The sequence below is a fragment of the Balearica regulorum genome, chromosome 1 (genome assembly GCF_011004875.1).
Source record: "Balearica regulorum gibbericeps isolate bBalReg1 chromosome 1, bBalReg1.pri, whole genome shotgun sequence".
Lineage (NCBI taxonomy): Eukaryota > Metazoa > Chordata > Aves > Gruiformes > Gruidae > Balearica > Balearica regulorum.
In genome coordinates this window covers 138608557-138635827 of record NC_046184.1, presented here as the reverse complement: position 1 = coordinate 138635827, position 27271 = coordinate 138608557, and the positions used below count along the sequence as shown (strand labels likewise).

Below are 27271 nucleotides of genomic sequence, written 5' to 3'. Positions count from 1 at the left end.
TGCCATCCAGAGGGACCTTGACAGGCTTGAGAGGTGGGCCTGTGTGAATCACATGAAGTTCAACAATGCCAAGTGCAAGGTCCTGCACATGGGTCAGCACAATGCCAAGCACAACTACAGGCTGGGTGGTGAATGGATTGAAAGCAGCCCTGAGGAGGAGGAGGAGGTGTTGACTGATGAAAAGCTCAACATGACCTGGCAATGGGCACTTGCAGTCCAGAAAGCCAACCATATCCTGAGCTGCACCAGAAAAGGCACCACCAGCAGGTTGAGGGAGGTGATTCTCCCCCTCCACTCCACTCTCATGAGCACTGTATCCAGCTCTGGGGGCCCCAGTACAAGAGAGACATTGAGCTGTTGGAGAGAGTCCAGAGGAGGACCGCGAAGATGATGAGAGGCCTGGAGCACCTGTCCTGTGAAGACAGGCTGAGAGAGTTGGGGTTGTTCAGCCTGGAGAAGAGAAGGCTCCAGGGAGACCTTATAGCAGCCTGCCAGTACGTGAAAGGGGACCTAAAGGAAAGATGGAGAGGGACTGTTTACAAGGGCATGTAGCCATAGGAGAAGGTGTAATGACTTTAAACTGAGAGTAGATTTAGATTAGATATAAGGAAGAAATTCTTGACCATAAGTGCGAGGCACTGGAACAGGTTGCCCAGAGAAGTTGTGCCAGCCCCCTCCCTGGAAGTGTTTAAGGCCAGGTTGGATGGGGCTTTGGGCAACCTGGTCTAGTGGAGGGTGTCCCTGTCCATGGCAGGGGGGTTGGAACTGGATGATCTTTGAGGTCCCTTCCAACCCAAACCATTCTGTGATTGTATGATCCTATAGTTGTCCTAATTATAAGAGTATTTTTAATATATTGAAATTATCCACCTCATGCCAAAACAGGGCAAATATTCAGGAGCTCTCTTGTGTTTTTATCTTGTAAAATAGACCTCTGGAGAGACCTTATTAAATTGAATTACATATAAAAATCATTGGTGCATATTTTGCTGCTCACAGTCACGCTTTTGTGACTTGCTCCATTAAAATAACAAAAATAAATAGCTGTTTGGGATGTAGGTAACAATCTACATCTGTTCCTGCGAAAGCTAAAACTGTTTTAGTTCATTAGATTAGCAACTCTCTGAAAAAATAATAGTTCTCAAAAGTATTCATCTTCGAACTAACCATTGTTGTCTACACTTGTATTAGAGGGCAATGGTATGATTGCTTGAATTAACTTGAGGTACTTCACTGACCAAATGAACTTGAACAATATCTTATCAACAGCTATCTTCTACTATAGAAACATCCCTAAATATAAAGACCACAGACTTCCATGAGGAAAAAAAATCATTTTCATCATAATACTAGCATGCAACATTTTTCCCAGTTATTCTACGTACAGAATCATGGCTACAAAATTGCCACAGAATTTTATGGCAGGCTGATCTTACTCTCTGAGAATAATGGATAGAGACTTTAGAACAGCTTTTTTGCCAGTTCAGGAATAGGCAAACTGAAGCCAAAACAGATATCAAAGGTGTTTGCAACGAGAAAACACATGCAAAAGCCCTGTATTGGATGTTTTATGATTATATTTTCTTGTCCATAGCTTCACCTTCCATCCAGGACTTCCACTTTTACAGATTACTGTCTGTCCTTGGAATGAAAAAAATTCTTCTAAAATAAAATAAAACTGGGATTGGTTATGTTACAAGTAAGAAGATGGACTACACTGTACATTTTCCATCTTATAATTTGTTCTATGAAAGAGTAAAACAATAGAAAAGTTAGTAAATTAACTACATCATCTTTTATTGCTGTATCAACTACTGCCTGATACATTGATACAAGTTCCAGATAAAATTTCTCCACTGTGTGTTAGATGGAAATACTTTTGCAAACAAAAGGTTCTGTGTTTCCAAGTCCCTCTGCTAATGAAGTAGCTGGATGTTTGCTGTCATCTGCACTTTACCACAAATCATCTCAAAAAAGCTGTGTCACTAAATACCACAACCACAAAATAAAGGTGGACATTGGAAGAATCCTTTAGAAAAAAAAAAGTCATCTGAGATATTTAGCAGAATCACACTCACATAAACCTCCTCCACTGAGGTGCTGAGAAGCAGTGAAAGGAATTTGCATTTTTAAAAGATTAACTCAATCCCTCGCATTGCTTTGAAAGTTTCAGTTAGGTAACATGATTGTTTGACTTTGCATTGCAAAACACTGAAAATCAAAGCTTGCATGAAACAAGAGAACTTTCTGCTAATGTTCAGTTCCGCTAATAATTTGACCAAGTTTATATTTATTTCTTTTTCAAAATACAGCAAAGCTGGTTTCCTAAGGAAAAATGTATTACCTTCCGAAGAAAGAGTGAAAACATAAGGTAACATGACTGTGAAGCATATACTAAGTAAAACTTAAACAGTTGTTGCATTTTTGTATTATAAGATAATATTAATTTGTAGCATTCTTACACTGATTTCAAGAGACTAATACAAGGCTAATTTAAGGTAAACCTTAAATTCATGATATCTTCTACTCATCTTAAGTGTATTCTATGAACTTGGGCGTGACTCAAAGAGCTGTTCCTATAACCTTTGCCTTGCTTTAAAAGCTGGACAACTTTTATTGTATGATTCCTTCTTTGTAGGGCAGACAAAAACTACTGGAAAATCTTTCAGATTAGATACCATGGTAGCCTTCATAAATTAATAAAAAAAAAGAAAATTATATCAGAATCACTGTGGTACTGGACAAGATCCCCACACTTTCCTTAAAAGGCACTTCAGTTATGATGAGCCACATTCTCTGCACCTCTATTTCTTTGGCTTTTTTCAAGAATGATGAGATTTCAGTGCAACGGTTAGCAACGTGGCACAGCTAATAGGAATTGTGCCACTCTTATACTAACGTTGTCATACTCTGGTTTTAATACTGACAAAAGCAATCAACTTTGTTTTATTTTCCTGCAATGGAACAGTCAATAACAAATTGGCCCATTTCCAATCCTATTCATTTCAATGAAAACTAGATCAGTGAACCAGTAATCTCACTCTTTAATTGTGGAGGAGAAATTGTCATGTGTTAAAAGCAAGGGTTATCACCAGCTTTTACATAGATTACATTATTAAAACAATACAGAACAATGCTACTTGGATTTAATCTCATTTGCAGTACAACCTCCACAAAATAAAAAATAAATATTGAAGTTAAAAAGCCTAAGTTATTGTAGAAATACATTTTCAGGAAGATTAAGACAAAAATACTACCTTCACCATTTTCAGGTATATTACCAAAGGATGCATCTTCCATGACATTTATGAACAGTCAGTGCTAGAGTGTATAACTCCACTTTAACCAACCAAAGCTCCCAAATCATTGTTGCTTCTATCCAGGCACCATAGAAAGACTCTTGCACAGAGAATCAGTTGACAATGAGCTCACCTACTCTCTAGGCTTTCAGGGTTAAAGTGCTAGGATTGGACAGGGCATCAATAGAGCCACTGAGATTTGTATCAATAATTTTTTCAAAGAAATTTAGTGTCAGACTAAAAATTGAATTCCCAAACTGAATGAGATGTTGAATCTTGGCATACCTCGATGCTGTTGGAGGAAGATTTTAAAGTTTTACTCTCTTATGACCAAAAATATTGAAAGAACAACAAATGATACACCAGATTCTAGCCAGTGTAAAGTTTGTTGATAACCACAGAATAAAACTGATTTAACTAATCTTGATACTTATCCTGAAACATGATTTCTTTATCCTGTAAGAGTAGATTTCTCAGTTTAAATTTTAGATATATTATTATAGGTTGAGGTTTCCAAAAAAAATATAAGCAGATGCTGCTGAAAACAGGCTAAGATGAAAAGCACTTAATCTACAGACAAGAGATTGAAAGCAACTAGGTAAATTAAATAAGAGGGTGGGGGAAAAAAGGACATACCTTTGAACACTGTTTGTGATTCTGGCACCAAGCAAGTGACCCATTATTCTGAAAAACAAAGAAAAAGTACATGAATATTAAGATTTCTTTAAGACTAGACATGACCATCTTAACAGGTTCAAACAGAATTCACCTTCCAGCTCTGCTTAGAGGATGATGTTTTGTCACAACATTAGTACCAACCCTGACTCCACGAGTAAAAGTGTAAAGTGACCAGCAAAAAGTTAGGAAAGCATTTTATCAAGGAAGGCTTGTGAAAAACTGACTGAAGTCACCTTTTAGTTCATCTTTGAAAACACTATCTAGACTTTCTCAGAAGCAAAGAAAGGTAACAGTTGTATTTAAGCAATTGATATGGATTGGTAGTGATTCATGAATGGAAAGCCCATTAGTCACATTTCAATATTGCACCATACTTAAATTATCAAGGAAAGTTAATGAACGGCCTTGAAGTAAATGGAAAATTCAATTAAACACAATATAAGTTTACCAAAAGTCAACCATGCCAGTTTTATTTTACTTTTTTGATAATAAAGTGCACTTCCCAGATCAGGAAACACTGTAGCTCTCATTTGTCTTGACTGCAGTATAAAAACCAATACAGTATCACATGCAAAATAATAATTTAAGCTAAAGGAAAAGAGAACACAACGAAAACAGAAAGACAAATATGAAACTGGCACAGGGACAAACAGAAACCTGCTGTTCTACTAGAGGAGCTTTTGAAGGGTCAGCTTTGGAAACTTTCCTAGTAAAAAAACCACAGGTCAGGAATCAGAAGGGTATGTTTGTTGGGAAAACAGATGAGACAAAATATTTATTCATTTTCTGTATACTGGAAGATCGAAACAACATCAGGAAGACCTGAGTGACTGCGGACTGAATGTGAGAAATGGAGCAAAACCTTGCACCACAGAGTGCACATTCCTGCACTTAGGAACTTGTATGTATGTAATTCGTCCATAATTTATAAGCTCATACTCTGGAAAGAGAACAGAAAATGATCCTCGTAAATTTGTTGTTCACAATCTGACTACAATGGTGAATCTATGAGGGAGTAATAGGACATCCTTTGAAAGGAGTTAGGCAAGGTATTTTTGCAAGGATAAATTAATGTGATTGTACTACATCTTCACCTTTGGAACTCACTACAGATCTGGAAATTAGTCTCCATGGAAGAGGAGTTGAGGTAGGCCAGAATACAAAGGACTAGAAGGACTACACTTTCAGTATTTTTTTTTTCTAAATAAGGAGAGATGCAAATAATGGAATAGTATATATAACTTTTTTTTTTTTATAAAATCAAACAGATAAAACCAAAATTATTACCTGGATGTATAACAATTACAATTCAGAAGCAGAAACAGATACATTAGCATGCATTTGAACCAAACCAACTTGACTAGTTTCTCAAAACCGCAATACTCTGTTCTGACCTCAGCACAGCTTGTAAGTTTGAACACAATGGCTTGCTACCACAGTTATGAAGTCTATGCTTTGAAGCATAGGATATGTCTTATAAAAAGTTTGAGGAGATCATGTCTGTGCATCTCTTCATAGAGATATGTGGTCACATCGCACAAGCTTCCAAAATGTGGCCAGTAGGTCAAGGGAAGGGATCATCTCCCTCTACTCCAGTCTCACAAGACACCATCTGGAGTACCACATCCAGCTCTGGGGTTCCCAATACAAGACAGATATGGACCTGTTAGAGTGGGTCAAGAGGAGGGCCATGAAAATGGTCAGAGGGCTGAAACACCTCTATTATGAAGAAAGGCTGAGAGAGGTGGGGTTGTTTAGCCTGAACAAGAGAAGGCACTGAGGACAACTTATTGCAGCACTTCAATATATAAAGGAGTCTTAAAAGAAAGACTAAGAAAGACTTTTTACCAAGGCCTGTAGTGACAGGACGAGGGGTAGCAGTTTTAAACTGAAAGAGGATAGACGTAGATCAGATATAAGGAAGAAATTGTTTACAATAAAGGTGGTGAGACACTGGAACAGGTTGCCCAGAGAAGTGGTGGATGCCCCATCATTGGAAGTGTTCAACATCAGATTGGCCAAGGGCTTTGAGCAACTCATATCATGAAAGATGTCCCTTCCCAGGTACAGAGGTTGGACTAGAAGACCTTTAAAGGTTCCTTACAACCCAAACCATTCTATGATTCTACGACTATGAAGATTGTTCAAGTCACATACTCACAGAATGACTGAGGCAGAAAGGGATCTCTGGAGATCATCTAGTCCAACCCCCCATTGCTCAAGCAGGGACACCTACAGCCAGTTGCCCAGGACCAGGTCCAAACAGCTTTTGAATATCTCCAAGGTGAGAGACTCCACAGCCTCTCAGCAAAACCTGTGCCAGTGCTCGGTCACCTTCACAGTAAAAAAAGTATTTTGTGATGCTCAGAAGGGAATCTCCCGAGTTTCAGTTTGTGCCCATTGATGCTGGTCCTGTCACTGGGCACCACTGAGAAGACCCTGGCTCCATCTTCCTTGCACCCTCCCTTCAGGCGTTTATCTATGTTAATAAGATTCCCCTGAGCCTTCTCTTCTCCAAGCTAAACAGTCTCAGCTCTCTCAGCCTTTCTTCATAGAAAAGATACTCCTGTTCTTTCACCATCTTCATGGCCTTTCACTGGACTCTCTCCACTCTGTCCTTGTCTCTCTTGTACTGAGGAGCCCCAGAATTGGACACAGTACTCCAGCTGTGGCCTCACCAATGCTGAACAGAGGGGAAGGATCACCTCCTTCGACCTGCTGCCAATATTTTACCTAATGCAGACCAGGATGCTGTCAGCCGCCTTTGCCTCAAGAGCACACTCTTGGCTCCTGTTCAACTCTGGGTTCACCAGGAACCCCAGGACCTTTCCTGTCAAGCTGCTTTCCAGATGGGTGGCCCCCAGGATACGTTGGTGTATGGGGTTCTTCCTCCCCAGGTGCAGGACTTCCTGTTGTTGAACTTCATGAGGTCCTTGGCAGCCCATTTCTCCAGCCTGTCAAGGTCACTCTGGGTGGCAGCATGACCCTCTGATGTATCAGCCACTCCCCTCTGAGGAGTTTTGTATCTTCAGCACACCTGCTGAGGGTGTACTCTGCCCCACCAACCAGGTCCTTAATGAAGATGATAAACAGGGTTGGAGCCAGTATTGACCCCTGGGGCACACTGCTGGTCACTGGCCTCCAACAAGACTTTGCACTGCTCATCACCACCCTCTGGGCCTGGCCATTCAGTCCGTTTCCAAGCCACCTCATCTGCCTGCGCATCCAGCTCCTACATCAATAGCTACTCTATGAGGAACATATGGGAGACACTGTCAAAGGCCCTACTGAAGTCCACGTAGACAACAGCCACTACTCTCCCCTCACCCACCAGGCCAGTCACTTCATCACAGAAGTTTATCAAGTCGGTCAAGCAAGACTTCCCCTTGGGGGAGCCAAGCTGACTACTCCTGATGATTTTCTTGTCCTTAATGTATCTGGAAGTGTATTTCTGGATTAGCTGCTTCATCACCTTCCTAGGGACAGAGGTGATGCTGACTGGCTTGTAGTTCCACAGGTCCTCCTTCTTCCTCTTCCTGAAGACAGGAGTCACATCTGCTTTCCTCCAGTCTTTGGACACTTCTCCCAATGGCCATGATTGATCAAAGATTATCAAGAGGCGCCTTGCAATGACATCTGCCAGCTCCCTCAGCACTCACGCACACGTCCCATCAGGGCCCATCAACTTTTTCATGGCCAGTTTGCTTACGTATCCACCACATACATCTTCCTTGCTCCAACCCTTCCCTCTTCGCTCTGGGACCCTGGCATTCCTGAAGGCTGGCCATGCTAATAAGCCTGAGGTAAAGGTGGCCATCAGTACCTCGGTCTTTTCCATGTCCTGTTTAACCGGGTCTCCTGTCTCATTCAGCAATGGGCCCACATTTTCCCTCATCTTCCTTTTGTCTCCCTGTGCTTAGAGAATCCCTTCTGGTTGTCCTTGATGTCCCTGGCCAGATTCAATTGCATTTGGCCTTTAGCTTTCCTAGCTTCATGCCTGGATGCTCAGACAATGTTTCTGTATTCCTCCCAGTTTACCGATCCTTGCTTCCACCCTCTGTATGCCTCCTTCTTGTGTTTGAGTATTGCTAGGAGATACTTGTTCATCCACGTAGGCCTCTTGGCATTTTTGCCTGACTTCCTATTCATTGGGATGGACTGCTCTTGAGCTTGCAGGATGTGATCCTTGAATATTAACTAGCTTTCCTGGGCCTTTCTTCCCCCCAAGGCCTCGTCCCATGGGACTCTTCCAAGCAGATCGTTGAAGATCTGCAAAGTCTTGTCTCCTTAGATTGTTCCAAAATCTTTCCAGCTGGCACAGGAGCTTGCCCCCAACACAAAGAAATTGCAAAAAGAACCAGAATATCTTTTTTTAGAGATGATGTACACCAACAAGACCAGAAAGCACAGAAAGCAAAAGGACAGAAACAGTACGTATCATGTTCCCATCAGATAGTTGTGGAAACTGAAGCCATCATACAGCTAAGAACATAAATCTGCTTTTTACCTAAACTCAAGTTATTCTAACAGTATCAACAGCTAAGCACACTCTTCTATGCACTGATGGACCAACGGAATTAAAAAAAAAAAAAAAAAAAAAACCACCACAGATCTACTCCAAGATCAGTAAGAGAAACAAATACTTGGTTAGATCAGTCATCTGAGGGCATGCACCGCTCACTAAGATGGTTTCATAAAAATACCAATGGTGAGTCACTTCCAAGTACAATTCAGAATCACCTTCCAAATTTTTCTTAAGCTTCTGTTACCAGGAGAGAGAAGACGACAGAGGACAAGGTAATTAGTCTACAAACTTGGGTGTTTCAGTCATGCACAATAAATCACTACCTTCTTCATTTTGACTATTAAGCATATTTTGAATGCGATACAAGGCAAAGACAAGTCAGTAACACAGATTTGGATCAGACACATTGGGAAGTTCAGGAACTGAAACTAAAGCATTGCACTTGCATGTTACTCTTGTACCCAAAGAACCAAACTAATGCAAATTATACTTATGTTTTCACCTCAGCTTTCACTCAGAATTTCAGAAAATTTTATATATGCCGTTTTTTTCATATGAGCTGTAATACTAAAAATTTCCATCCCTATATTCGCTAAGAAGCCCTGGGGATGATAAATGTAAAGATACAACCACTCCTTTCCACTTGTAAGCTTATCTGGAGCAATTTAAAAAATTTAGTTCATATAATTTAATTTCAACATCTTATAAACATTTATTTTGTCTTATCTTCCCAGCAGGTTACAATGCAATCATTATCTGATTTTATTATATCATTCTTATCTGTCATTACCATAGAATTTAGCTAAAACTGAGATTTGCTAGTGTAGGAATAGCTAACTATGAGCAACATGTCAGGTCGAAGCCCTTCAAAGAGAGAGACATAAATAGAAGAAATAAAACTTTAGAACAGCCGTAAATAACATATGCTAGTGGGAATACTTTAGTATTACCCTCAATGCTGTATGAGGATTTATTCTTTCCACTTACAGATCTAGCCAGTAGTAATGTTAAAACAATATTTTATGTGCTACTTTCAATTTATCCCTCCTTTCTTCTTCATATAAAATGTGACAGAAGTAGCTGATTGCAATAACAGATTAGTAGCAGCTCGCTGCTTTGTTTCAGTTATGCTGCTGCTTTCTGCTGAACTAGAAAAAGTAGTCCTGCTTTTGAATTATATGTTACTTGAAACAATAACGCCATAAATGTCCAGATGTGTGGCTCTCCTACTTCATAATTTCAATGTCTACAAATGTTTTCTTTTTTCTACTGAAAACCATTACCATTTGAATTAAAAAGTAAGTTTAGCAAAACATAAAAGTATTGTTTAGCAGCTTCAGCTTTATACAAACTAACATGATCTGAATGATCTTTCATTGTACAAGGTGAAAGAGCAAATTCTACAGGCTTCCTTTGAACAACAGGGTATCAGAGGAAACAGGAATGTTAAATGAACACTCTCCTCCACTCTGCATCTTGGCAAATGGTTAATCTAAGTTACACAAACATATAGCTGTGATTTTTTTTTTTCTGCTTTTAATCTCGTGTACCTGGCTGAAATTGTAATTTCAAACTAACAGAATTTTTTTGTTTATCTGTAGCATTTTACATGCTCCCAGACTACATCCTCAGTTCCCTCACATCTATTTTTCTTCAAACCCAATCCTGATCTGACTCATGCCAATGAGAGTTGTGACTTTGTCTTTAGCGGTGACTTAACTCTGCGGTGCAGAAATGGCCTCGAGGAAGGGTTAAATACCACTGTTTCTGCCCATCTATAAGCCTTCCACCAGTGTACCTTCAGGGCAACCTTAAAGTAGCTGAATCTGTGTACTGAAGAGGAGAAGAAACTGTGCTCAATGGGGCAAACTCCAAATATTCTATCTTCCCAGCACTAACATGTCATATGAAAGATGTCAGACAGACGAGACTAAAACAGTCTCCAACATCACATAGTAGAGGGAGACAACAGGAATTCAGCCCACCACCTGAGCCCCATGTGCTTTCAGTCTGTCAGAAAGGAAACTGTAGACAAACAGAATCAGACATTCAAAGACCAGAACTGTTTGACATGTAGAAGGCAAGAGTTCACAAAAGCAAAGACAGTAGAGAGAAAAAAAAAATGAAAAAAGAGGAAAAGAAAAAAAAAATCAGACAAATATTACAACATTTATCATTCAAATTTTTCATGAAAATACAAGCCACAAGTATTTTCAATGAAACTGATAAATTGGCCTCTCTAATAAGCCTTACTAGGCTTTATTGCAGCAAGTACATGTGTATGCTTGCTTTCCTCTTGTAAACCACAAATGTCCTTGAGTCTAAACAGTTAAGATAGAAACATCTGTGCCCTCTGATGCCTTGAAAAAAGAAAAGTTGTGCAGCATCTCTTCTAAGAAAAAGATGCATGTAGAGAGGCAATGAAGAATCAATCTTCATCTATCTACAGTGTGCCCCAGGGAAAAAAATTAATAACCTTCACAAGCAAGTAAAAATTGGCCTTTCACTGGAGCAATGAGAAAAAAAAAAAGAAAAGGAAAAAAATATTTCCTTCATTTGCATCTCTGTCCATAGTTATGTTGGGAGATACAATCTTTCTTTTGAAATGCCAGAGATCAGCTGTGAAAAATGAACTGGAAACTTAATCTGCTATGACAATACCTGTATACCTATTATCAGTTTTGGAAGTCTTTTCTCCTCTGCCCAATCTTCACTTTTGAGTGAAACTGCTATCTCTCAGAAAAGGCCTCTTCTCATGACTTCACTAATTCTTTCAAAATGACAAAAAAGCATAGAAATGAGCCCTTCAAATAACAGTACTCACTGACATGAAACAGAGCATTTGAGTACACAAATCAATAGCTGCTGCCATGATAAATTTAAAGAGACAGGTAGCCAACATTTTCCTTAACCTTTCAAAAAATCTCAACAGTACGAAATTATATGTAATGATAAAACACAATTTATACTGTGCCTGATATATATTTCCTGACTGCATGCTCACTAAGACACAAATTAATATAGGGACTTTTCTATGGCACTGCCGTGTGTCCCCAGGCCCAACTCTAAAGTGTGGAATTAAGGTGTAGAATGGAATCAACAAATTCAAACTAGGCTTTCCAGTTCCCAGATACTAAAGCATGCACCTAGGAATGAATTTCAGAAAAGCCTGTACACTTAGTGGGGAGAGATACCAAACCCAGATAGAAAACAACAAAGAAAAATTTATTTCTCAAAGCCTTTCTCTTGAGATTAAACATGAACTCATAGTAGATGTATGGACAGGGGAACCACAGTCCCACCTCTCCTGGGCTATGTTATTTAGCTATCCTTTTGCATATAAATAACTGACACACGTTTTTCTTTGAAAATATGGCAGAAAAATGAAAAGAGGATGTCCTTATATACAACAGCTTGAACACTTACCCCCAGAAGTCTTTCACTAGAGCAAATTTAAGTCCTTATGCACTTTGTAATTATTCTTAGCAACAGGCTAGAGTGAAGACTGAAACTTGGCCAGCAAAACTGAACCACTCTGTTGAAATGAACAGGAGCTATGTGGAGTCAGAGACAGTAAACAAGCAAGGTCATAAAGAACAATGAGGAGGTCCACCTCTGGGAAATAAGATTGTTCCTTCAAGGGCAGTTTATGCAAATACATTTTTAGTGTCTTCACTTCTACTTGCTTGTCCAATCTGTGGCAAGTTTGAAGACCATCCACTGGAGAAGTCATGGATAGAAGAGGATTAGTATGAAATGGAACCACCTATAAAATACAACAGAATCCCAGAAATATTCTGGTTCCTTGGCTTCCAACCAGGGAAGGTAAGAAGAACATACAAACAATTGAAATGGTCACATTTTGTTCTTTTTATAAAATTTCTTATTTCATTGTAAATTATGTCCTAAGGAAAAATTAATTCATCAGTAAGGAATTTCTGTTGCCTTATAATTGTTCTAGTAAGGAATGAATCTGAATAAAGCAAGCATCAAAAAAAAATAATCTTAAGTTGAATGTTAGTGAGCAGAACCATTTCTGGCACTTAGATATACAGGAATGGTGTTTGCACATACAGCTGCAGTTTCAATCATAACCATTTGATTGGGATACTCCATCTCATGTAGATAAAAAATGATCAGACCTTGGTTAGCCATACTTTCATCACCTCTAAGATAAACTAAACCACATGACAACTCTAACTACTGCTATGAAGTTCCAGCTAATACAAAACATTGTCATACCCTGCAGAAAATTCAAGTCTGCTCAGTAGCTACCGCTGGATCCCAGTCTCCCCAGTGGCTGGCACCTGGATACACAAGCTCCCAAGAACACAGCCCCACTCCAGCTGCTGGCACAGCCCATCACACACACTGACAGAGCAGACTGAGACTCCAATAGCCAACCCCCCTACGGCTGGGGGGTTACTACAGCCCCCAGTAGTCAACCCCCCCTGTGGTCTTGCTCTTGGAGAAACACTGTGACACACTCAGGGCTGGTCAGGGGTCCCCTGGTTCTTGCAGTAGCCCACCTGCTGTCCTTTCGCACCTGGAGGCACACAGTCATACCCAGCTCTCAGGCCACCTCACCTACTCATGGGTTGCCCAAGCTGGCTCTTCACTAGTGCTCACACACTCACCCACCCACACGTACTTGGATCAGCCACTGGCATTGCAGACACACGGGCCAGACGCCTGCGACCAGCAGTCTCATACCAGGTTTCACTCGCTCCGGTCCCTCCGGCTGCTGGCTGTCAGCACACGGTCCCTCCGTCCCGTGGTCCCAGCCCAGCTGCCAGCACCCAGACCCTCGCTGGCTCCAGCTGCTGGCACCATGGGCACAGGGACCCTCGCTGGCTCCAGCCGCTGGCACCATGGGCACGTGGGCACCTGCTCTGTGGTACAACTCTGGTTGCTGGCAATCAGGTTCCCATACACACACGCAGACAGCACAGATGTCCCTCTGCCAGGAAAAGAGTTAGAAGTGGAGTTTAATAAGACAGGACAGACTGCGCTGGTGAAGAGCAGGGCATGGCCAGACAAGCAGGTCACCTATTTTACACACATCCAGCCCCTTTTTATCTCCTTATCCCTCTATTTCCCCATAATAAATCCTGAGCAATCCCAAAATGTTCTTCCCCTGCATCCCATACTGTGTGCCATGCCCCAGGCAGCATCTCCCCTCAGTCCAAAAGGGGATCCACCGTTGATATACCTTGATGCATCTCATGGCTGGATGATTCACTTTGATGGCTCTCATGGCTGGATAGTGGGGCTGAGGGTCTCCTGGGACAGGCCGTGCCTACCTCCAAGTCCTTTACCTGGGCTCCTGTCTGCTTTCAGGACTCTGTGCCCCCCCAGCCTTGTGGAGATGGGCCCTGATGGCTCCTGTGGTGGGCCTGGGAGCAGCCAGGTGGGATATAATGTGGGATCCCCCACCTGCCATTGCCTCTCTGAGCTCTTTCATGGGTCTGCAGACAAGCATTTATCATACAATCTAACAGTTCACACCTGAATATTTTATAGTAGTCATAGAGAACTGAACCGAATTCCAGATAGCACAATGTCACGTATTCAAGAGTGGCAAAAAATGGTTACTGAAGCAAAAGTTTAAGAACTGGATGAGCAGCTAATGGCTTATTCCATACTTTTGGTCTTTCTTGTTACTCATCTCTGTAATGTTCCTACTTCTACTATAACTTTTTGAGATAGAGGGACAGAAACAGCATGCAATGTTCAAAATGGGTCATGGCATAATTTATACAGTAAGATAATATCTTCAATTTTAATCACTGTTCATTTTCAAAAATTGATAACTTTCAGTTTATAGTTTTGATTCCTCCAGAGAAGTTAGCTGATATTTTTGTCCTTGCCACATGTTTCAATGTTATGTCAGGGCCCTGAAGACATGAGTAGGGCTCAAAAGCCCTCACTTGCCTCACCTGGGGTCTACAACCTCACCTCCTGCCCATGACCCCAGAAGTTCCATTTCAGCCCAGCTGGGGCCATTAGTCCTTCTGTGAGCTATGCTGTAGCTGTGCCTGTCTCTGACCCTGTCTCCTGGGTGGACATCTCACCTATGATGCAGGCAGCTCAGCTCCTGGGAGTAACCTGTAATTTATGTCAAGCCCCATCTTCCAGCTGGACCTAGGACCCCTTGCTGAGACCTTGTTTCCAGTCCTGTCTCTGGCCCCATCTCCTTTTAGAATAGACTATTTCAGTTGGAAAGCACCTACAACAATCACCTAGTCCAACTGTCCGACCACTTCAGGGCTGACCAAAAGTTAAAGCATGTCGTTAAGGACATTGTCCAAATGCCTCTTAAACACTGACAGGCTTGGGGCATCGACCACCTCTCTGGGAAGCCTCTTCCAGCGTTTGACCACCCTCTCGGTAAAGAAATGCTTCCTGATGTCCAGTCTGAACCTCCCCTGGTGCAGCTTTGAACCATTCCCAAGCCTCCTGTCACTGGATCCCAGGGAGAAGAGCTCAGCACCTCCCTCTCCACTTCCCCTCCTCAGGAAGCTGTAGGGAGCAATGGGGTCACCCTCAGCCACCTTCTCTCCAAACTAGACAAGCCCAAAGTCCTCGGCCACTCCTCACAGGACATTCCTCCCAGTGCTTTCACCAGCTTTGTTGCCCTCCTCTGGACACATTCAAGGACCTGAACATCCTTCCGAAATGGTGGGGGCCAGAACTGCACACAGTACTCAAGGGGAGGTCACACCAATGCTGAGTACAGCAGGATAATCACCGCTTTTGACCAGCTCGTTATGACATGTTTGATGCACCCCAGAATGGGGTTTTCCCTCTTGGCTGCCAGGGCACACTGCTGGCTCCTATTGAGCTGCTGTCAGCCAGCACCCCCAGATCCCTTTCTGCAGGGCTGCCCTCCAGCCACTCCTCTCCCCATTTAGACTTGTCCCTGGCGTTACTCCATCCTAGGTGCAGGATACAGTTTTTGAGTTGTCACATCTCATTCCATTAATCATTCCCCAATGCTCCAATCTATCTAGATCCCCCTGCAAGGCCTCTTGTCCCTCAAGAGACTTAACAGCACCTCCCAGTTTGGTATCATCAACAAACTTGCTAATGGGACATTCGAGTCCTGCATCCAGGTCATTGATAGATATATTGAACACGACTGACCCTAGAATTGAACCCTGAGGAACACCGCTGGTGACCGGTCGCCAGCCAGATGTGGCCCCATTCACTACAACCCTTTGAGCTCTGCCCTTCCATCAGTTCTTCACCCAATGCACCGTGAACCCGCTCATGCCACAGTTGCCCCTGTCTGCCCCTGACTCTGCCTCATTGCTTGCCATGCCTGGGGCTGTTGATGACCCTGTTACCAGCACTCAGCTCTGCCCACCCTGTAGGGCTGCTTCCCTCAAAGAGGCCATGGCCTGCGATGCGGTCACCCTCAGCCCCTGACTCCCCATCCCGTGGGAGCAGCCAGACCTCACCAAGCCTGACAGCAGGAGACTGTTCTTCGGAGTATAATAAACACCTTCATTTCCTCCTGATGTATAAGAAAGGTCCTTAGACTTTGCTGTAGTTAACAAAAGCACAATGCAAAATTTCAACAACAAAACTAAATAAAGATCACCCAAACCAGGCAAAACAAGAAAACATATAAAACCTACCAAAACAAACAAAAAAGTCACCGCATAGGATTCTAAAGTGAGAACATGTAATAGAACAAACAGTACTTAGCAGATATTAATCATATTGTTTAATATATCACCATCAAGACACTTGTATAACTTTATGATGAGTGTGTTATATAAAAACTTATGTAGAAATACAACATTAAGGTTAACTATGTACATATATTTCCTCTGCCATCTTACAAGTACATACAATTCTTTATATATATATATATAAAAAAATAAAGTATTCTGAAAAGGAAGCCAAAGGGAACAATGTATTTTGGAACATACATCTGGAGTTGTTCTGTTGCTCTAACTAGCCACTGTGATTCCTCACAGCTAAATCAAATGTACGTCCTCCTTAGCAGAATCCATTTTTATACCACAGATGTTTAAGCTGTAGAAAAGTAAATGTTGGTTACTGGTTAACCCTAAGTAATTAAGTTAAAGAGGTGACTGAATGTAAGAAATATTTATAAAACTGATCAGCCTAACAATTCATTCTTGGTTACATAACTGCAGTTTGTAAATATAAACCAAAATTAAATTATCATGGGTAACAGCTTGACTAACACTGCAGTCTAATTTTAAACATATGGATTAACAGCAGAAAATGGATATCACAAATAATTTTTAGAAAGTCTTAGTAAGGGTTTATTTTGGATTTATACTAATGCTGCCATCACCTGTAATGTGCTAACTCCTATCACAATGATATAGTGGGTCCTCCTGTAGATGAATGGGTACAAATAGAACTCTATTGACCTAAACCTTGCATTGATATTTCCTAAGCAGTTCATGCAAAGTCATCTTCAACCTTCATTTCTATTACAGACTGTTTTCATTAGAGTTTACACTGAAATCTTTAAAGCCACAACTTTACATGCACCAAAATGAAAACACAGGAAAAAAAATAACATCAGAGTAATTACAAAAGAAATTAAGTAAAATCAGCAACCATCACATAAATTGTGAGACACAAGAGTATTCGTTCTCTGGCTGTCATCATTAGTAGGTTCCTAGAAAGGTAGTCATCAAAATCCAAAGGTCATTACCAATGAAAGAGCAAGAGATCAGTAGTTTTGAAAATACAGACTATGTATTGCTTGGATTAAATTTGCATCTCAAATATGGAACACCCTTTCTCTTTTTACAGCAGTGTCTTCTCAAATGCAGAGAAAAACTACTAGATAAACACAAGCTGTAAAAACAAATGAGCCACAGGAATCCTTGTGTCTCCACCGCACTTGTGAGTTATGACTGCCTTCTTGTGGTTTCACAGACTTCACTCTTACCACTTCTAAGACGGATCTCAACTGAGGTCTTATTCTACTTAGCAGAAGTTTCTATCTGTAAAAAAATCCAAATGAAATAAACTTCAGTTCTCTAAGTAATAGGAGGAATTAATACACTGACACTAACTTGAAGATATTAAAATTAAATATGGAATCTCACACTAAGGCATATACTTTGGGCCAAATCCAGCACACATTTCTTGGGGTTAAGTAATCTAGTTGAATTGAACAGAAACTAATCTAATAGCATTAACATGGAAGGCAAAAGATGGCTTGTCAACTCTTTGTTTGTAGGCTCCATTTCAAAACCCCCATGCTTCCAAAATGCTAGTGCCTTTTTTGTCATGTCATAAAGTAGATTTGCTATACATATGAAATAATGAGACAATAAAAGTATATGCCAGCTCAAGGATGTGACACAAGTGCAGCCCACTGGGAAATTAACACTGAACAAAATAAATTCTAAAAATGTAATGTTTACTTACGCAACATACAATATAAATGTAGATATACCTGACCTACTTTAGCGTACTTGAAAAAAACATGACTGATTTACAAAAAAACAGTAATATTCCAGGTTTCAGAAATGTGTGCATGCTGCTTTTAATGCTGATTTGACTTTATAACTGAAAATTATATTCTATATTACTATTCTGTATAATTATAAGATTATTGGATAGTTGGGCGATTCCCAACAGCATGTGCTGTGGTACATTTACCACAGGCTGCACTTGCCTGCACTGCCTACCATCTTATCATTCTGGAATCAGCTACAAACACCCCAGGGTGCCTCCATACTAGGAAGTCATGTGAACCACAGGAACACATCTGTTGAGCAAAACTGATGTTGATGGACTTGATGTTTGCACTACACATATGCCAACTATCACTTCAGCCAGTTCTAGTCTGGTCCTATGGACACCATGTGCATAGTTGCTAAAGGACATTATGTCCCCCTGGATCATCTCTTCTAGTTACGTTCATCTAGAAGAAATCCAGCTCTCAGACTGGTCCACGATGTGAAATAAAAGATGATCATGATGTTCAGGAGACTTCAAAAGCAAACTCTGATCGACGTTAAAGCACTAACTTGTAAATGCACCTCAGACACTTCTAACATCTCCCACAAACACAAGAGTAGTATTTCGGTGCTTCCTACCTGGCTGGCAGCTAAAACAACCACACTGCCATTCGCTCACTCACACACACACACAGTGAGATGGAGGAGATAATAAAAAATGAGAAACAAAACAAAACAAAAAGTAAAACTTGTGGGTTGAGATAAAGACAGTTTAACAGGACAGAAAAGGAAGATAACAGTAATAACAACAACAATAAAAAGAATATACAAACCACGTGATGAACAGTGCAATTTCTCACTACTCAAAGCCAATGCTCAGCTTGTTCCCAAGCTGCCCCACCCCATGGCCAGCCCCCTAGTTATATACAGGGCACGATATCATATGGTATGGAATATCCCATTGGGTAGTTTGGGTCAACTGTCCTGGATGTGTCCCCTCCCAGCTTCTTGGGCACCTCCCGCCTTCTCGTTGGCAGGCCAATATGAGAAGCCAAAAAATTGAAAAGTCCTTGATTGCTTGGCAACAACTAAAACATCAGTGTGTTATCAACATTATTCTCATCCTAAATTCAAAACACAGCACTATACCAGCTGCTAGGAAGAAAATTAACTCTATCCCTGCTGAAACCAGGACACTACTAGGCTAGATTTTCCTCAGAAGCCACACTGTTTCAGGGCAACGTTCCTTTCTGGACTTGCAAAATGCTTAGGGTTCTAGTGTCTCGTGTCCTTGAGAAACTAAGGGGGGAAAAAAAAAAAAAAAAAGAGAGAGAGAGAATAACATAGAATAACCACCACACATTTCTGGATCATCTAAAATGTCCATTATAAATAGTCTTAAATCATAAGAACACAGGATATTCCATGCAGGTTGCATTGTCATGGAGTCATTTCTGATTACAAAACTGCTAAATGAATTGTACCACACACTGGTCATGTGATTTTTTACTGTATTTTCCCCTATTCTGTTCCAATACATATGGGAGAGACATCATTATATACTATACTAGTATCTTTGGCAAGAGTATGTATACACACCTGCCCTTAAAACTTAACAGCTCTTCAGAACCCATGTTATTATGACTCAATATCAGGCACCATCAAATTTTATGCTTACTCTCTTGTACTAATTATTTCCAATATAATTGCATTAAATTCACATGATAAATTTCATGAATGTATTTCCTTTCTCTTTAGTGTATGTTATTAGTTTACAAGATACTAAATATTTCAAGCAGTCGTAGCAGCCATATGCACCACAAGCTGATGGATTTTTTTTCATTTCTCTTTAAAATAAAAACAAACAAATGAATAAATTCCATGCAGTACTTCCCTTATCTTATTCCAATTGTCTTGATATGTAACATTTCTCCTCTTTGATCTGTGAAAGGCAACATGCTCAATAAACATCATTGCCAATATAAATACTTTGTTTCACTATCCCAAGTTCTTTTAATATTGTAAAAGCATGTAGAAAAGTGTCATCTCAGCAGTAAAAACAGCACAAATAATGATCCTACAGATTAAATACGCAGTCTAAAATTTGACTATAATTATACACTGGTCATTCCACAGACCCATTCATATTTATAAATAAAGTTTTCTAAACAAAAGTCCTATTTTAGAGGAACTACTGAAGTGCATAGCAAAGCTCTCAAAAGTAACAAGTGTCAACTTTAACACAGTCCTTGGAGTTCTAAAAGTTGTTTAAAACAGTCTTTGGGTTTTTTTTTTTTTTTTTTCTTTTTTCCGTAAAAGACCTGGCTCAGTGAGTGAAGTGCACCTCTTCAGACCTGGGATTTCCTAGTAACATTTGCAAATGGGTTCCATGGTCATTCAGGAATTAAAGAACTGTCCAAATTAAAGTGACCCTTGGACTCAAACAGAACAGCCTATCTTCAGTCTGAACAGAAAACCACACAATATTGTTAGCATACACTCAGAAAGCACTAATTCAAAGAAAGATGTATCAGACACACACACACACAAAAAAGAAGCTTTCACCACAGCAGTTAAAGCAGCATTTTAAGAAGTCTTATTTCTCAGACATGTTTTAATTGCTACATTCTTTCCATACATCTGCCTTCATTGTAGACATTACAGAAAAACAGATGAGTTGTAATGGATACAGTGTAATTAGTGCACAACTTTGTGTCTCATGTCTAAAGCACTTCAAATCACACGTTAATGCTCTTCTCTCCATTGCTCCTGTTGGTTTGGCCCTTGGCCTGTCCCTTCCCAACCCTGCTCTCACTTCTGCAGAAAGCCAACAGACAGGACTGCCACATTAAATCAATAACAAAGTTGCATACTGGTCAGATACCACATACCACATCACGTAATGAATGTCCTCCTCCTAATTGTATCATGTAACAAAGAGGAAGTCATAACCCCCTTCTCCTGACCAGCTCAGTGCTGCTCTATTTCCCCAGCTCCCAGACCTGTAAACCCTGTTCATATTTGTCTGCAGACTACATTTCTATTCCTATCCTATCTTAAGGAACTTCAACAGCTCCCAGAACAGCAAAGGTTGCAATGACATTGTGTTGACAATGGATGAAAAACATGCATCAAGTGAAGGAGCACATAGAAGGGTGGGTGAGTGTTTCCCTTTCCATTTGAAATTTAACATGCCTGCTAACCTGATCCTAGTTGGGATCCTTTGGCCCTGCAACACCAATAGCATATTCCTGAAAGAAGAGCCAGCCTTTTAATGCAGGCTACAATAGATACAATGCACCTCTTTCAGTTTTCTTAGGAGCTTTTTCCAGTTTGTTAAGAACTGTATGCCACAAGAAACATGTATTACATAGGACAATTGCTGCAGTCCAGTCTTCTAGATCACCCTGCAACCAACCTAAGACTGAGAAAGGACAAATGAGAGGGAGAGGAAATCAACATGAAGTTCTATTATTTGAGAAAGATATAACATACTAAAACTACTTACACAGTTGGAGCTACAGGGATATTAACTGGATCTTTCTACTGTAACAGTCTTCAGTGGAAGATTTATGTTGCCTCATCGTATTGTCATAAAACTTTCCACAAACATAAAAGCCTTTCATGTGCCATCTTTCTAGAATACAGTCTGATAACTAGCTAATGAAGACATACCATAAAAAGAAAATAAATCTCTCTTCAAGGCAGCACTGAAGCATTTGTCATTAACACATCTGATTACCAGAGATATAGCTGTTATGCAGAGCAATCATTTCCTGACAAGTCCATCATATTTCAGACCTTTCTGGCATCAGGTGAAAGAGTTAAAAATTAAGACCGGCTAATTTGCATTGCAGTTATTGAAAGGCTTATAACATGAGAGATGTCAAAGCTCAGCCTAAGTCTCTACCCAAGCCACAATATTTTAAAGCCTTCAGGTAATGCAAACAATTGGATACGGAATTTTCAAAGAATTCCACTGCAAGGATCACACCAGTTCTGAAGTCTAACATTTTCTTTCACATCTTTGATCTACATTAACAGACACAAAAGAAAAACATTAGAATATATATCCTTAAGCTCATAAAATGTGGACAATGCCAGTTGTGAACATCTTGTATTAGCAGGAGGCTTTTTATATTAAAATTTTGTTTCTCTTTCTTAAATCATCTATTTTTGAAGAACTAACAAATATTTTAGTTGTTTCATCTTTGGAAAGTCTCAGATACTGGTGGCATGCTCCAGGAATTCTATCCCAATTACACCGTTTCCTTCCATTTTACCAGCCTTCTCACCTGTGTAAAGCAATTAAGAAAGACAGTGAAGTGAAATGGGTTGTGGTACTACAAATATGTTGATAGTATTCAAGTTTCTTTTTCATTGGACTGAGAAGTTCTGCTTGATTGGCTTTCTCAGTGAGAAGGTCATGGATGAGAACAACTTGACTGATGCTCGATCTATACCAGATGGATCTAGTAGGTACGAGTAAGCATCTTAGGGGCATGAAAATTTGACATCTGCTCCTATTATTAAGGGGATAAGCCATGCCTGTTGATGAAACTTACAGGGAAGCTTTGGAATCCCTAAAGGCATCTGGATACATACAGTAACAAACAGTAACTGGGCAATATCTAATTTTTAAAAAAATATATATTTATTTACTGTCTTTAGTGATGCTCAGCTCTGGTTACATCAAAAATTGTTTCTACTTTTCCTTACCATCTGAACGAATCTCTTCTAAAAAAAAAAATCTTAATTTGAAGTCAAGGTGCTTTGCATCTGGCAAATAACTGGCAATTCAGTTTTACTTTGTCCTAATGGCATAATATCATTTACTACCATTCTGAATTTTAAAGGATGATGTCAAGAAGTAGTAAGATAATATTTAACAAATTCGAGTTAATTGCTTTTAAACAGCATACTGGGAATTTTCTTGGTTTTATCTATACATTCTGAATACACAATTCCAGTACGTTTGCACTGGCCTAAGCTTATTCCCATTGAAACCACTGGAGACATTACTATCAATTGTAGGGATATAAGTCTCAGGCCAGCAGTGAAAGCTGAAGAAAAAAATCCTGTATTAAATTATTAATCATATAAATGGAAGAACTGATAAGTATCAGTCAGAAGGCTGAAAGATCTCCAGCTAAAGAAAAAAACATGAGCTTACACTACATTAATGTGTAAAGCTTTTTAGTCTTTAAAACTACCTGTGAGTCATGCTTTCTAACCCAAAACAAAGGCAGCCAGTATACTCTTTAGGAAACTATAAGTGTTCATTCCTTTCTACAATTTGGAAAATGACTGAGGTTCAAGATTAGTCCACATTGCTGCTCTTTATTTCTACTTAAAAAAAGGAAGGTTTTAAACACCAGAAGGAGGCGTGAAATAATTATTATTTGCTGTTAAACATTTAATCACCACTGAAATTACAGCTTTCCAGTGCTCAAATGTATATGTGTGTGGTTCTATGATTAAACAAAATCTTTTACAAGATGAGCCAATATGTGCAGTGTTGAATGCATTCCTAGTCCACTTGGTCAATGAGGATCTGTTGGATAGAAAAATGCATGGAATTTACCAAAAGCCTACTGTCTTTCACATTGTTTATTCTACTTTTTAACTCAAAGAAAATCCAACAATAAGCTGCTAGCTACAAAAATCTACATCTTCTTTCCTTATATATTCTGACAAACATGTCCCATAGCTGCTAGTAAGTACTGTAAGAAGAGTGACACACACCTCGTTAATGGGACGATTTCTGCCTTTGTGTCAGTTTGCCTAACCCCAAATGTTCCTTCCACCTACTGCACCTTCCAGATTGTCCAACGCTTGGCTGATTCATGATCTCTCGGTTCATAATTGCATAGAAAGAAATCTCAAAACAGGAGAAAGCCTCAAGCTCTCCTAGTTCCAGTTCCCTTACCAAAATTGCTAGATACGAATCGAACATCAACATACTATACACTCTTTGTGACTAAGAAAAATGGGAGTAGATAATCATGTGATTCATTATTGTCTAGCTGTAGTTACACAAGTAATGTGATGGCTTTGTTTTCAAAGTAGCTATAACCATCATCTAACTGGGGGGGGGGGGGGGGGGGGAACGAAAAACAAACCAACAAAACCTTATTGAATTAGTTGCTATGCAGGAACACAAATTCTACAAAAAAAAATATTTACTAACAGTCACTGTATTAGGACACATTATTATTATTATATCCCCTTCCTCAGCTTTCAACTATTTGCTGCCTCACACATCAGTTGATCCACGCACTAAATCCCAACAAAACCCAAAGTCTTAGAGAAAGTGGGATTAAGAAATGAATTTATGGTGTCTAGGTCCAAAAATGCCCTGAGGCCTGACTGGAATGTTCCAGTAGTTCAAAGAAATCATTAACAGTTTAAAAACATTATCAATTAACTACAAATGATGTATAGCCCCAGAACTACAGCTTAAATCATGAGATGAGAAATCATGTTCATGTATGTGAACCATGATTACTTGTGTTCTTGGTTTTTTTAATGTAAGTTAATGTGAAGATAACTCCCCCAAAGAGTAATCCATAAAAAAAAAAAAAAAAAAAAAAAAAAAAACAGAACTATGCTTATAAATTCTTATAAGAATGGCAAGGAAGGTTGAACTATGTCTGCATTGGATTAAATGAGCACATTATCCTCACCCAATCTGCACCATCAACCTCAATCTCTGACTGTCTGGATAGAAGGCATTTGTTCTGAAACAATACTGTTATTTCCCTCATATTATCTTATTACAGGACCCATGGCAACTGGATCGCAACACTTACAGGCAGAAAAATCATGAAGTCTTCACTCCTTTGGAGAGGTTTACAGTTTGAGTTGTGACTACTTGAGAAATTGCAGTGGCAGCAGTTTGTCAAACTTCTGACTTGAAAGGTAACACCCTTGCAGTAGACCGTGCCCAACTTCACTTTCTCTATTTTATGGAAATAAAACATATGTACAGCTCTTCTCTCATTGCATGACCAAACTTTACTATATATGTGCAATTAAGTAAATCCAGCACTTCTGAAAAGGCACAGAGTACATGCATAAGATCCACAGCTTCTCCTGAAGAATTGGGACTACTATTTAATTCAGAATACATGTAAGTAAATCATAGTATTGATTCAAGAGAGCAGGTTGCCATTACCAGAACATATTTCTGGTTGAAAACTCTCCAGAGAGTAAGTTCATAATGTTTTGAGAGCAGGAATTGTTCAGAAAGCCAAAGTAGCCTGTTCCTTTTTCCCTCTTTTCTCACAGTCCATCAATGTGGTTGAAGTCTTCAGGAAAGACAGAAATGAGGAGCAAGCTGCCACCACCAGGACACACTTAGCCCATAAACTGCCTCCAGACTCCCAAGTTACTTTTAGGAAAGAAATGAATGAAAACAAGCTGAAAAGATGCCAGCCACAGGCCAACAGCATTACCTGGACAGGCTGCACAGTTGAGCACCCCTGGTCTAGAGCAAATTTCATGTTTATTTGCCTGCATTGGTATGAATGACAGCACCACGAATTAGCTAGAACTTTATGGTGCATTTTCTTGGTGGCTTTACGTGTAACTGGACTTTCCAATGAAGACAAAAGGATTTTCAAATCATATTTTTACTAAACTACAAACAAGAATAATTAACCTTTTTAAACCAGGTAAAACTCCATGCAGCTGAGAAAGAACAGAAATAAAAAATATTTACAAACAACTCTTCCTACGCCCATTGTGTCTGTTCTGTTTCCAGCCTTAGTTTCAATTAATTGTGCCACAGTAAAATCTACAGCCCCCTCTACTCCTAGACAATTTCTCTTCCCAGCATTGTCCTCCCTGGTGTGTGCCTGCTGGAGGTCACTTAACTCCAGCTTTCTCCCTTCTGAGACTCTGTCTCTTCCTTTGCTGTTTCTGCAAGTTCTGGAGCCACGATTTCCTCAGGAATCTCAGCTGCTACCAGTGGGGTCACTCCCTTTGCAAGCTTGAGTCAAGTCACTTCTGTTTTAAAGAAATATGATGTAACATACAAATCAAGAAAAAACAAAGCAAAATGTGCAGCGTCCATAAAGGTGTAATAAGCCGGGGGGGGCAGTTTTTGTGAAAGATACATGTCTTTTCCTGTATAACATTTTCCATACATGACTATCTTTACATAATTTTGATGTTATACCTCTTTGACAGTCTAGAGAGACTGATGAAAATACGGTTCAAGGAAGTCAAAGGAAATTTGATATAAACTTTGGACAGGACTGTTCCCCAAATCTGGAAATATTTTATATTCTTTTTGGTGGATGAAAACGTATGTGTGATTCTTTTTTTTCCAGAGATGAAAGGAACAGTACTCCACTTTCAAGTTTAAAGGGTCCACTTACCTTTCAACACCCCCTGTTCTCCATCTTCATGTCCTGTGATCTCTTGGACATTAAAAGACCAAAAAGGGATACAACTAGAGTTAGGATACCAAGTTCCCAGCACTCTTCTTCTTTGTTGAAAAAGGCTGCATGGACCCAGTGTTCATACATGGACCTGATCCAGCCGAAATCAACAGAAGGCTTTTCATTGACTTCAAAGGTTTTTGAAATATAAGGCCTTATAAGGCTCAGCTGTGGGAAAGGTCAAAAAATGAAGATTCTTGCTGTAAACTCCTAGGCAAGTGCTTTTTTCGTGCAAGATTTACATTTGCTAGGCACTGACTCCTAAATATCATTATGAATGTGTCTTCTATCATATTCCTGATTCTCAGTCATTATTTATATTTCTGATCTTTGAAAACATGGATGCTAAATAACAGTACTTTCTTTTTCTGTTTACAGAAGTTGGATATGTACTCAAATCCAGATAATCACAGAAAGCAAAAATTCACACAGAATAGCCAATGGAGATGTAGACCAGCTTGTGAATAATAATTCTCCATTTGTAGACACACATAAATTCAGCTTCTCACTCTTAAGAAGCTTGCCCTTTACAAAATGACAAATGTTCAGCATCTGGGAAATCAGTCTGGTTTTCAAGCTGTCTCAGAAATATATTGGAGGGTTGGTTTTTTTTCCTTATAGGACATTACTAAACCAAACACATTTAAATACAGATCAGAGCACTAGTTAATCACAGAGACAACCCGTATGCAGACACTAAATAATGTTTTAATAATAATTTTAATATGAACACTACCTAGCTTCCTTTCACTCTGTGGTAAGTGGATATACGTTTGAATGGAAAAAGGATTTACATTTTAGAACTCCCAGTGTTATTCCTTCTAAAGTTTTCTAATGCTTTTCAAAAGCAACCACTCC

The 27271-nt window shown here is 39.7% G+C and overlaps 1 protein-coding gene across 2 annotated transcripts in view; it reads right to left on the bottom strand.

Annotated features, from left to right (window-relative positions):
* ANOS1 (anosmin 1) overlaps positions 1-27271 on the bottom strand; it is a 140836-nt gene that overhangs the window by 105223 nt on the left and 8342 nt on the right. For both annotated transcript variants that reach the window (XM_075776697.1, XM_075776705.1), the window contains exon 2: positions 3936-3983. In XM_075776697.1, the coding sequence (XP_075632812.1) occupies positions 3936-3983 (48 nt within the window). The remainder of the gene's footprint in view (positions 1-3935; positions 3984-27271) is intronic.